The 13,010-nt window shown below is 39.1% G+C and overlaps 1 protein-coding gene across 2 annotated transcripts in view; it reads right to left on the bottom strand.

Annotated features, from left to right (window-relative positions):
* Positions 1-4,691: 4,691 nt before the first annotated feature.
* The window catches only part of NSMCE2 (NSE2 SUMO ligase component of SMC5/6 complex), a 132,304-nt gene continuing 123,985 nt past the window's right edge, over positions 4,692-13,010 (bottom strand). For both annotated transcript variants that reach the window (XM_085572561.1, XM_021542346.4), the window contains 3 exons: positions 8,707-8,792; positions 8,265-8,371; positions 4,692-5,101 (listed from right to left, as the gene is read on the bottom strand). In XM_085572561.1, coding sequence (XP_085428687.1) covers positions 4,981-5,101; positions 8,265-8,371; positions 8,707-8,792 — 314 coding nt within the window. In that variant the 3' untranslated portion in view covers positions 4,692-4,980. The remainder of the gene's footprint in view (positions 5,102-8,264; positions 8,372-8,706; positions 8,793-13,010) is intronic.

The following is a 13,010-nucleotide window of genomic DNA, read 5'->3' as shown; positions in this document are numbered from 1 at the left end:
AGAGCATGAAGGCTTCTTCTGTTGCCTGAAAGACGTGTGAAGGTTCAGGTTTTAGACCTCAAATCCTGTTTTGACTTCAGAAGTTGATTGCACAAGCGGACAGTGAATGAGTGTCTCCGTTTCCCTTGCGGTCAGAGAAGATCCTATTCATACTGAGTTTACAAGCAAACACTTCCTTTGGTAAGCTTCCCGTGCAATTCAATTCATGTGCGTGCTTTCAGGCTCTGTCTTTGGGTCTGGACTAACATCAGAACAAGCAAGAGAGGCAGGCTCTCTTCTCAGCCCACCACAGCCTTTTCTGCAGTGCTTTGAAATGATGAAACACACTGTGTTTTCTGCACGCTGCTGCAGTCCTGTCAAGTCACAGTGATTATTCATGCATCAAGAGGCTAAGCACAGACATGGGTATCTACTGGATGATGTACACCCATTCCAGAGTTTTACTTGCTTAACAATCAATCTAATGTTTTTGCTCTTTACATTTACTGGCTGGGAGCCTAGAATCTGCTGGCTCCTACACACAGGATTCTCCTCTGAGCATTCTGTGACCACGTCAGATGTTTGAAATATTATGTATTAACAATAAGTACTTTATGACCAGCAAATAAATTATTATTTATGGAAGACTTGGAATTTGCCGTCAGTACTCGTCTGTACCTGTAGTGAGGAGCCATCAGCTTAAGGCTTTGGCTGTAGTAACAGAAAGGAAGACCTGTCCTTGGGACATTCTTACATTTTCCATTCCAGGAAGTCCTTTTCTAAGTGCATCTTCTTCACTGTACAATAAAGCACTATCCATTAGGCAAATGTTTAGTTAATGGACACAGCGGGATCCATACATGAAGATTTTTAGGGAAAGTGAAGATTAAGATTCACTTGAAATGACAGTGAAATTTAATAAAGTTGCACAGTGAATTCTAAGCTAGTTCTGGCCACAATACTAGAGCTATTCTTGAGAAAAATGTCATGAGGTACTTGTGACCACAGGTAGGTAAGACCTTTGTCATCAGCCACTCATGAGGAAACATGAGTATCCAAGAGGACATTGTCTAAAATAAGGCAGTGTGTTGGCCTTGGCTGTTGAGTCATCAGTATCACTTCCTGCAGCCCCTGCTTTTGCTCCGGGTATTTCTCAAGGGAGCACTGACTTGGTCTTTTTGATTGGTCTAGAATGAATAAGATCAGGGCTTCAGAGCAGTCATGATGAATATGTCCTTGATTCAGAGAAATGCACACTCCTTTTAGCACAAGTGTGCTAAATCTTCCATGAGATGCCTGCCTGATTAGTTTTTATCTTTGTCATGGCTTCACTGATTTGAAAACTTCAGACTCTCTAGTTGTAAAATGGAGAATTCACAGGAAGAATCTGTTCAAGTGAGAGAGCAAGCTTAAGTGAGCAAGTGTTAATGGCTTGTGCCTCAGGGTATCACTGAAAGCTGTTGTATGTGGATCTCTCTTGCCTTTAATTCACTGTTTGCCTAGACATTTCTTTAAACCCTCAAAATACTGTGTGGAACTTCTCTAGCAGAGACAAATTCTCACCAGGTTTCAGTGACAGATCCTTCTTAGCTAGACTAAGGTTTGCTGCATTTGTAAAGCACACCTTATGGAAAAAGAAAGAAAAAACAACCACCTGACCTCTGAATTTCTTTTTAAAAATATCATTGCAAAATTTCTGACGTCAGATAATGAGACACAAATTACCCTGTGAACTGTTAACATATGCCTGTTTACATATGATATCTTATAGCCAAAGCAGATTAAGATTTGAAGGTTTAACTGCTGTTGAGTTTCCACTTCTGTGAATCATACAGATCATACAGCTTATTCATCATGGGCACTTATTTTTATTCTTTAACTCTTTCAAGCTATTTCTTCCCAGAGCAGAGTTTAGGGGTAATGTGGGACACATAGGAACAGAGAGATCACAACTGCACAAGAAACCCTGAACTTTGCAAATGAAAGAGCAGAAAGCTGCCATAAACTGCAGCCACCCCAGTGAATCAGTAGTGGTTTGTATCTTGCCTTCCCCACTTGTCACAGTTAGTCTGTCCTTCCACCTAGTTAAAAGCCAGCTGCCATGGATGCTGATGGCCAACCCTGGAATCTTTCAATTTAAGGAGGAAAATTACTTGTAAGAACCAACAGAAGAGAAGTGGCCATGACAAAATCAGCAGGATGGCTCAAGTTCCACATTCAAAGAAAAAAAAAAAAACCAAACAAAAACATTAATCATACTAGGATTCCTTGGATGCTATGTTATAGTTTAAATTCAGAAATGCCAAACATTTTGGTGACAATTTATTTCAGCAAACACAGGCAGTTTATTCTAGCACTTGAATGTGTGTGGTGCATCACTAATTGTAAAGGGACTCAAGTACTCTCACCAGCAATGCTGACAAAATTGAAAGAGTATCTGTCTTTTTCTGGATAACATCTCAAAGAGGCATCTCTGTTGATAAAAGAAAGAAACCTACCTCTATTTAAATACACATGCCTATTCACCTCAGATGTGATTGTTATTAAAGCTAGGCAGGCCAGTGCTGCCAAAAATCACTCCATTTCTTTCAGGTGAAACCAAGAAGGATTTCAGAACTCAGGCTGCACTTCACTTGTTGTTCAGATTCTGTGATTCACTAACACTGCCTGGCTCAGGCTAGCAAAGGAGAGAAGGAAGATGTTGTAGTTTGAAGCAGAAATACGAACATCCAAAAATACCTTTCCTCTTGGAGTTGCCGTGACTGTTTGTTCTTTTCATTTAAAGTGTTGCTTCAGATTTGTTTGGTTTTTTTTCTCCCAGCTGCATCATCTTAAGCAGGCAGTCCACCTTATTACCTGTGGATTAGCTAACAGAGGCTGAGAGCAGCACTGTGATGGGTCAAGCCTCTTTTCACGAAGGACAACAAGGTGTAACCAAGACAGCAATCTCCCTCACAGCATTACTCACTGGAACATGAGGGCAACAGACCATACCAGGAACTGCAGCAATCCAAGGCTATACTGGTACAAATGCCACAGGTAGCAAACCAAACCTGCTGCCACCAGTTTGTTGGTAGGAATCTGGGTATAATTTACCATTTGTAATGCCATGTGTTACTGGAGGACACACTCAAGCAACCCAGACACCTACACAAACTAAATTTGAGGAGCAACACTTGTGGCCATGGAAAATGTATGTACATCTTTGCATCTGAAGACTTGGGAGGCTGGTTATCACTAGGGATTGAATTAGATCCAAGAGGACAATCTTAATGCACCTCTGCCAGAAACTGCAGAGCTTGTTTAACCAATGCAAGTTTCTGTTTCTAACTATTCCGCTTAGAAATGGTTAGAGAATAAATTTAACCACAAACTTAAAGATAAAACAAAAAGGACATTCCCTCCCCATCCCTGTTTTTATTTTTTAAAGCTATTGTTAACATCCTCCCCCTGTGGTATTTAACTGAAAAATGGTGACCCACCCTAAAAACTGCAGGTTTGAGCCCTGAAGTATCTTAAAAGGGACCTGATTTTACACATAAAAATACAAACAAGTGCATACTGCTCAACCACCACACAGTCCTTTTCAGCTATTTCAGCTGGGCTTCCGTGGCAGAAGCACCCACACTCACTTGGGAAAGGATGGACCTCAGAGGTTAGACCACATAATGAAAATCAGCTAGCCAATTCCCATGAAGTGTTTTGAACACAAAAGCCCAGTGCAAGTAATAATAGTTCAGTTCTCTTTTTCAGCTATGAAATCAGCTTGCAGATTAATATTCTTCAATTACAAAATAACAATTTTCAGCTTGAAGTGGTTTGTGCTCTTAAGTGCAATTGGGGTTAATAATGGTCTATGAAAAGAGTGCTGTTAGCAAACAGTAACCCAGAGTGAAAACCTTAGCATATGGGTACCTCAGCTACAATTGTACATTAAATGTTAGATTGTAAATTCAGAAAAATTACATAGGAAAATACCATCTAACCCACTAAGGATCCCAAAGCTCAAAGAAACCTGTATTTTGTGCTTACAAATGTCAAGAGATAATTGTCATCTGCCTGCCAAGGCAGCTCCTTTACCTATGGCAATTTCTAACTCATGTATATATATGCTTTATCTGCCTGATGTGTTCAGATCAATTTAGGCAATAAACAGTGTCACAAAGTTTAAGTTCTATTCTGGATCTGTGCCCCAAAGCATAGCTATCTGAAGCTTATATAAAAAGATTAACTGTTTTTCAACCCAAGGCATATGGTTTCAATATATTTGTACTATCTAAAATTTTGTTACTGGAATACCTCTGTAAAAAAATGTAGTCTTCCAGCCTAAAACATTAAGGTAAAACCTTCTGGGACTCCCAAATAAAAAATGCCTGAATTAAATGCTTCAGAATTCCAAAAGAAAAGCCTAAGTCAGGAGAGTTCAAAATTATAAAAAACAAGGACAAATCCTCAAAGCTGAGTGGTTGTTCTCTGTGGCCACAAACTAGGTGTAAGTGTGCAACACTTTCTGGAAGTTCATCTCCAAGGTTTGTGTTAAAACATGGGCATGGTCCCAAGCCCTGAAAATTGTGCTCCAACCATTCCCAGTAGTTACAGAGACAGTAACAGAACTATCTGCAATCCAGAGCAAAGCACTCATTATTACATGCTGGCAGGATCTTCATCTCTAATATGCTGAAGAAACTAGCACGTTGAAAAGGAAGTTTAAATGCTTTAAAACATACTTTATTTACAAAATGCAAGCCTTTAGAAATTCAGGAAGGTAGAAAAAACCCAAACAAGTTTAACTGAAATTCCTTATGTTCTTAAGTTCAAAAAATGCTTTCAGTTACAGTGGAGACTTTCAACTTTGAGTATAAATGAAACATTTAACAATGATTTACCTATAAATGAAACACTTAACAAATAACAATCAGTTATACAATCTATTTAGAATCAGTAACTTATCTCACAAGACCTCTAATAACAAATTTTCTTTGTGGCAGTAGCGTATCCAGCTCACGTGTCCAGTGTTGACCAGCTTTGTTTTTTCTGAGTGTCAATCATTCTTTTAAGTATTTCATCTTGTACAAGATCTGATCCTTTTACATCAACATGGCTACAGCCCATTTTAGGGCATCTGTTAAAAAGAAAAGAGAGACTCCATTAAATTGAAAGAATTGTATTTGTCAGATATAGGCTTTTGCATAACATCTGCTAGCTTTTATTTTTTTTTTAATCTGGAGGATTCACTCTTTTTCTCAGTTCCTTGTTACCTCTTGTCCTCTTCACCAGCGTTATGTGCAAAAAATAAATCTATCTCAACTGGTGAGAATCATCAGCTGAAGGAAGGAAAGAAGGTGCACAGTGAGAGATGAAACCTTCCACCTATGGATCACTCTCTTGCTTCAAGCACACAAGCTGCCTTCATCAGCAATGATAGCTGCACTGCATGGACACCTTTCTGTGTTGCTTTCTCTCTCTGCAGCCCTCTAAAAACTGCAGGTAGATACTGCTTACCTTACTAAACTGCAGTGGGGAAGTATAATCTTCACTGGCAGATAAGCAGGGAAATGATTTTCTAGGGAAACAAAAGGGAGTGAATCTTGCCACAACTGACTGGTGAATCAGAGGACTATCTAGTCGGTGTAAAAATCAACCTGACTTTTATGAGCTGTGAAAGCTCAGAAGGGAGAAATGGGGCCAAATTAACAGCCTCTAGATGATAATCAAGTACAAAATGTCTTACAACTACTTGAAACAGCCAGATAAAGACAGCAGGGTAAAAGATATTCAGGGACCAAAGGTCATTTTCCTTTGGTGGGGGCCCAAACATACACAGATGGTATCTATAGTAAGAAGTAGCACTTCTGAATTATTCCTCTCTTAGAGTAACTTTTGTCTGAGGTGCTGAACTTATTTACACTCAGTACTCATAACTTTTACTCCAGATTCATCCACAGGTTACTGTGTTTGTCATTGATCAGTCATTTAATTGCTCTGTGCCTCAGTTTTCCCATTTATCACCTTAATACAGCAATAGCTTGCCAGATTAATGAATAACAAGTGCTCTGAAAGCTTCCCACATTTCCTGTAAGCATAAAGTATTAGTATGTCCTTCCAGGCAGTGGAAAAAAGTGAGCAAACCAAGAGACGTAAGAGTTGCCTCAAGGAGTGTGTGACAAGTCTGTCAGCACGGGGCTGTGTGTACGTCAGCTGAGGCTGGCAGGCAGGCACTGCACTGCCAAGGGCACTGAAGGCATCCTGGGGATTCAAACTGGGAAGTACTTGTGAGGAAACAGCCACTCTGTGTCTGCAGAGTGAGCAACAACTCCGATTCCAGAGTCAGAGTAGTGAGGATCCTGCCCTGCTCTGCCAGGGCACCTGCTCCCACTGGAGTGTCCCTGGCAGGAACACAGCCCAGCAGCCACGCCAGGACACTGGGATACTGAAACAGGGCACTTGCTGCAACAGCTGGCTTGTCTTCTCACCACAGCAGTTTTCAAAGCAACTGCATTTTCATGAGAAAGTTTAAAATTACAGTAGGTTGGTCAGACTGGGCAGAGAAAACCAAGGAGTCCTTCTTAATTTAGTTACAGTGAAGCCGTGGCATTGCTCTGTGTGTACTTTTCTAGCACTGGAATAACTGCTGTAAAAATGGTAAGGCTGCCAGCTAAAAGCTCAATATTAAGAACTGCCAGCGTTCAGACTGCACAAATAAGTTTGGTTTGGGGATATGGTAGCTTTTAAAGCTGGGTGTTGCACAGCTGATATGAGTTTTGTAACTCCAGAGTTTCTCTAGTCTTCCATTTCTTAAAAGGTAAAATAAAATGCAGTCATGTGACCCCATGTGTTTTCAGCAGAGCTGAAACTTTTGATCCACTACAATTTCTCCTAAATTGACATTGTTCTGATAGATTTAACAACACAGAGAAATATTTAGCTACAAATATCCTAAATTCAGTATAAGAGAACGTATTCTTGTCATTGGGCTGTTGAGCACATGGTTTTTAGCCTCTCCCTATCCTCCAGAACATTCAGTTTCCTCCAACTTGAGAGCTATTACTCAATTCCTGTTCATTTTTCCAGCCAAATTTCTGTCCATCCATGTTGCTAGTTTTCTTGGTATATTGAAGCCATTCCAGATTTTTCCCTAGATTTTGTAACACAAGAAAGGTACTTCCATCTAGTTCTTCAAGCTGTTTTGACACTGAGACAGTGGCTGGGTATCCCAGCTTGGTTGGATGATTGGTTTTATAGCAGTGCTTTCCTGTAGCAGGGGAGAAACATGGAATAAAAACTTCAGCTCCACCTTTGTAACCCTCATGGAGGACTGTGTAGAGCATAACAGAAATGTCAGAGCAATACATGGAGGAAATAAGCTGCCTGTGGCATTATCTTCAGGGAAATCAGATTGCTGGTCTTTGACAGACCTTCCTAAGCAAACTGCACTTCGTTTAAGAAGTCTACAACTGGTACATTTCCATGAAGTCATCAGCCCCAGAGCAGGAGGGTCTAGCATAAATGGTGTAAAAACAAAGGTGAAATCAGTGATGAGATGATATGTCCTCTCAACTTCCTCCAAAAAACATTAGTGTTCAAGCCTCTGCTTTTTCTACTTTTTTTTTTTCTTAAAATCATTATCATTTTCAAATTTATTGTGGAGAATTTGAGGTTTAAAAATTCATCTGCTACATCTTGTCATTCAAAAAATATTTCCCATGTGGAAAAGTGACAGACTATTTTGGGGATATAAGGAAAGAATTATTTAACTGCATCATGGTAGGAACTGCACTGCACTATCTGATCTCGTTCTTAAATTCTGTCCTACCTAAAATGTTGTGGTTTAGTATTTCTCACTTTAACACTCAGTTATTATAATATTTCTGAGCTGTATCGGAATATAACTGCATAAGAAGGTGCACGGAGAAAATTTTTTTTCATTTACTTCAAGGCTTGCTACATAAGCAGTGGGAACAAATCAGCAACTAAATTTTAGGAAACTGAAGTCTCTCAGTTGGTCATGGCTGTAGAAATCTCTTTACTTCTGTTGTGCAGCTACAAGTGGCTGTAACTTGCAGCTGTAGCTGTAGTTCCTGAATATTTCCTTACATATTGTTTTCATTAAAAAGAAAAGCACCTTCACATGTCTAGTGCTAATGAGGAGGCTGTGACTTGGGCAGGTGCTGAAGCTTTACTTCCTGCAGCCTTTCCAATCCAAATACATTTCCTAGAGCAAGTGGAGTAGAATTCCACTTGCACAGCAAAGCAAATAGCTTTTCCACACATTCTTTTTAGATTACCGGACTTTCTTCTTTTTCTGCTTTTGAGTCTGGATCATTTCTAGGATGGCATCTTCTTCATAAATATGTCCACAGACTTTGTTCCGCACTGGCCTCTTCATTGTCACCTGTAATCAGGAGGGATTGATTTAAAGCAACCGATAATGCCCATGAAAATGCTTCTGCTGAGATTTTATGTGAAACAGCAGGAAGTGTGTTTGCCACTCAGACATGGCATTCCAGTCAAATTATGGGATGAGATCCTGCTTGGTAAACTACATTCCTACTTACATGGGTTTTCTTCCCAAGCAGTATTGCTCTTTTCTGAAAATGCTTAAAATTTATACTATTTTGTTGTTAAATGTAATGTTGTTTAACAGGTACTGCAGATTTGTAATAAACAAACCAGTGAAGAATATGAAATAACTATTTCCCTGTCAATTACTGTAGCAGTGATACATACCTGTGTAATGGGACAAATAAAGTTCATCTGACTTCGAGTCACGGCTATATCTTCATCAATTTGTTCAATGGTGTCAGTACCATGATCTGATTTATGAGAAAGTAGAATGGGAAAAAGAGAAAAAAATTGTTCGTTATTTAATGTAGACTGTCAATACTTAAAATAAGCTAATAAAAACCAACATTTGCCAAGCACTATCTCACAGTGATTTCTAAAATGCCACAGTTTGTTTCTGCACCACTCCATGAACAAGACACTGCAAAAAATACTGTACAAGAATGTATTTTAGAAAATGTGGATTTTTATATTATAACCACTTTGCATATGTTTGTGTGTGTGTGTGTGTGTGGCTATTTACAGGCAATGCCAGAAAGAAAGGCTGGGAAGGAGAGCAGACTGGCCTGAAGATATGCAAAACCTTTGGTATTCACTGTTCAAGTTCACCAAAACCCAGTTACACACAGATGAGTCCCCAGAAACAAACAAAAGATGAGGTGGAATGGATCTGGCAGTCCTACCCTCAATAGTTTGTGTTTGAGTGTCATAAATGGGCTTGCTGTATAGCCTGTACATACTGTACACACTTTAAAAGGAATTTGTACTACTTATCATAATGCATCATTTATAAAGTGATCCTGTTGTATTTTGATAAGGCTATAATTAGTGAAAAATAAAAGCCAGAAAGTGTCACGGACAACAGAAATGTTACTGAAGTGATCTTAAAGAGAAGGGGCAGAACGAAATTTCCGACAATTCCCAGAAAACACCCAGTGGCTCAATGCCAGGGAATGAAGGGCAGACAAATGAGAATAAAACAATCTAGAGCTGGAGGAGCTGCAGGTCCCCACCTTTACCAGAAGAAGAAAGTAAGGTATAAGCAACTTTGTACACTCAGGGGCATACCAACTAATGTTCCATGCAGAAGTTAGCCAAAGTCAAAAGCTGAGACATGGAAGCAGTTAAAGAAGAGACAAATATGTGTATATTTATATATATTTAGGGAGAGAGAGAGAGCTAAGTACAGACTTCATGAATTGCATATATGTTGTTTTATCTTCTAGCTCTCGTCTGTTATGGCAAATCTAGGCTTTTAGTTGAATGCATTTGTTTATCTTTGAATCTTATCTGTTAGTAACAGCAAACTTAACACCTGCCATAGCTTTCCATTCCTTTGGGGTACTTCTGCAATGCCTTTGCAGAGGCAGAGAAGGGCCTTAGGGTACAGTCCTCAAGGTGTCCCAAGCAAAGAGATCATTTTTCTTTCTAGCTGCACGAGCTGCACTCCAAGGGAGGAGTGAGAAGCACAAGTGAACACAGAGAGTTTAGAATTACTTCATGATTTCCCTTCTGCAGTGTCTCAGCTGGAGTTCCCTGTGCTGCTGTTGCACACTATCAGCCAATCTTTGCCTCCCTGGTATTCAGTCTTCCACATCTATTAAGGACCAGTGTTTCCTAACTTCTGGTCAGTACTGCATGCCTGTGTGATACCATCACCTTCCGGATGATACCAGCAGACATCACCATGGAGCAACCAAAACCTCTCACACCCAGCCTAGGCTGAGCTCGCTGCCCTGTGAGCCAGCAGCTCTGGCTGGGGGATTCTTGGCATTGATGTTGCAGCCATTGCTCCACCACAGCACCTTTTAGTATGCCAGGCCTATTTCCAGACCTTCCTCCCTAACAGAGCTTGCCTTCGTTTCCATTTCAATATTCCAAGCATTTAGGAATGTTTCTGACCCAGGTGCTCCAACCCCAGGTATTGGGGTTGGAACTAGATGACCTTTCAGGTCCATTCCAACCCAAACTATCTTATGATTCCACTCCTGTGAATACCATGGGAATACTCAGGGATTCATCAAGGATATTTCTGTGTCCGCTACTAAGGTCTCATGCAATAAACAGGGTGTGGATTCTGGGGGAAAAGGAGCCCAAAATGTCAATCATAATTTCAAGGCTTTAATCTCCAAGAATATTAAAATATCTTCATCAGATACTGACCACCTAACAAAGGCAAACACTTGCAAATCAGAAGGAAAAAGCAGGCACAATTTAACTATAAAACTAAAACTGCTATGGTATGGACACCAGAAATGCACTCGTGTTAGCCACCAATTTTCAGAAAAAAACTCTGTGACATATTTATTATTCTTAAATTGCTCATATATATGGTTTATTTATCATAAGTACATAGTATTTGAAGAAAGTACAACTTTTGCAGGGAAAAAGGGGGTTTTATAAATGAAGCTTTTGAAATACCAAGCTATGGGTGAAATCCCACTAAAACAGCAAGGCTAAGCAATATTGGAGTTATTGCCAGGTGGCAGCTTTGACATGGACTGTTTTACTTCAATATCATAATGATTTTTTTTTTTCCTACAAGGAATGCTAACAAAGAACAAGAGATTCAGACTGTCCTTAAATTCATGTAGCTGCAAATTTTGACATACTGCAGCTCTAATCTTTCCTGTGGAAAATATCACATTTTTCTATGTTGTACTTTGTTTCAACCCATGAATTTGGCAATTCCAATGTACCAGGGCATCACATCAGTCAGTGGCATTAAAAAGCATCAGTAATAGCAAGATCTAGGACAGGGAATTGTTTACAAAACATAATTTAAAAAAAAATCAATAAGTAGGTACCAAGGAAGGTGGGTGAATTTTTAAAATATGGGACTTGTGCCTGTGATTTTATTTCTAAAACCCAACACTATAAGATAAGCATGCAAGTGGCTTTTTCTGGAAGAGCATTCACCTCCTGACTTCGCTGAAGAGTCACCACTTCCCTCATCACTTCTGTGTATGTTCACCTAGGTACACACACAAGAATTTAGGAGACTATAGTGAAGCATCCAAGTTCAAAGATAAGAGCTCCAGTTGGGGTACTGGTGCTTGAGCCTCCCCTGAAGGCCTCAGGTCTCTAAATTATGTGAGTTAAATCCCAGGCTGGGGTAACTTCTTCCCATACTGGTTTCGGAGGTGATTCAGATGCCCCATGTTTAATGGTTGAAATTTCATTACTTGAGACCTAATCCTTGTAGGTGGGGTATATTAATCTTGGATTCAAACTGTCTTCTTGCTGCAATCTTATCTTAAACACTTCAGGTTGCACTTCATTTGCAAAGATTTTGTATACAGCCTATCAGAGTGGGGCCCTGGCTTCAAGAGGTGATCACAGTCCAAATGAATCATTATTTATAGTATTTCCTTTTCATAAGCAGCTAATATTTTTAAAAACAAATATGCAAGACTGGGATGATGCAAGTAATACCTCAAGCATGTCAATAGCAAATTATCATAAATCAGATAAGCCACCCACAGATTTTTTGTTATTGCTTGATGTTCTACATTACAGGAGAAGAAAGGAAAATCACTTTTTTTCAGTGACAGTAAATTTTGCAGACATTACACAAGACAAACACACATCCTAAACTGGTGAGAAAGATGCTCTAAACTGTAGATCTATAGCTGTAGCCTCATATTGGAAGATGTTTTCATTAAGGTCAAGGGATTTTTTTTTTTTTTAACCAAATGAAATGTATGAAAATTTCAAGCATCTAAATTGCAAGTCTGACTATTCTACGGAAAGAAATAAAAATACTGGATCATACATATTTCAGCTAAGTCAGGTTATATTTTTATAAAATCGACTTTTCCTTGCAAATTAAAACCAGACGCAGAAAACACTAAGTTATTGTTCCCAAAATTCACATGTAGCCTTAAGTAACAGAAGTGCATACATCTATTTTGGTAGTCTGAGAGATCACATATTAAGTGCCTTAACAGTTTCTAGTTTTCCATTCCAGCCAACTGAAACATGTTATGAGTATTAGTAACACATTTTCTATCTCACTATCTCAGCAATGATGTTTACAGCTGTTGTAATAAAACTGCATTCTTATGAAGGTATCTATTTTTGGTAACATATCATAATGAATTTTGCAACTGCCAACTTTTTTTTACTTATTCAATTTTAATTAAAAACTGGTATGAATTTATATCTCTATCACTTCCATCTCTTGATAATATTGTGACTAACATGCCTTTGCTCTTTTACTGACTCTGCTGAGAAATACTCAGAACCTTTAAGCCTACTTTTAAAAATAGGAAAACCATAGTGCAGAGACATTAACTGCTGGATTGTGAATTATACTAAGCATAGATAATATCCATGTTAAAAAAACAGGAGAGGAAAATCCTCTCAACTGTCATTGTTATTTCTATGACCAAGAAACTGCTGTCTGCTCACTGCTCCCAGTGTCAGCAATGCCCTCTCCCCAATTTCTGATTCTCTAACCTGGTTCT

Source organism: Lonchura striata, chromosome 2 (genome assembly GCF_050655825.1).
Source record: "Lonchura striata isolate lonStrDom1 chromosome 2, ASM5065582v1, whole genome shotgun sequence".
NCBI lineage: Eukaryota > Metazoa > Chordata > Aves > Passeriformes > Estrildidae > Lonchura > Lonchura striata.
This window is presented reverse-complemented; position numbering and strand designations above follow the sequence as displayed.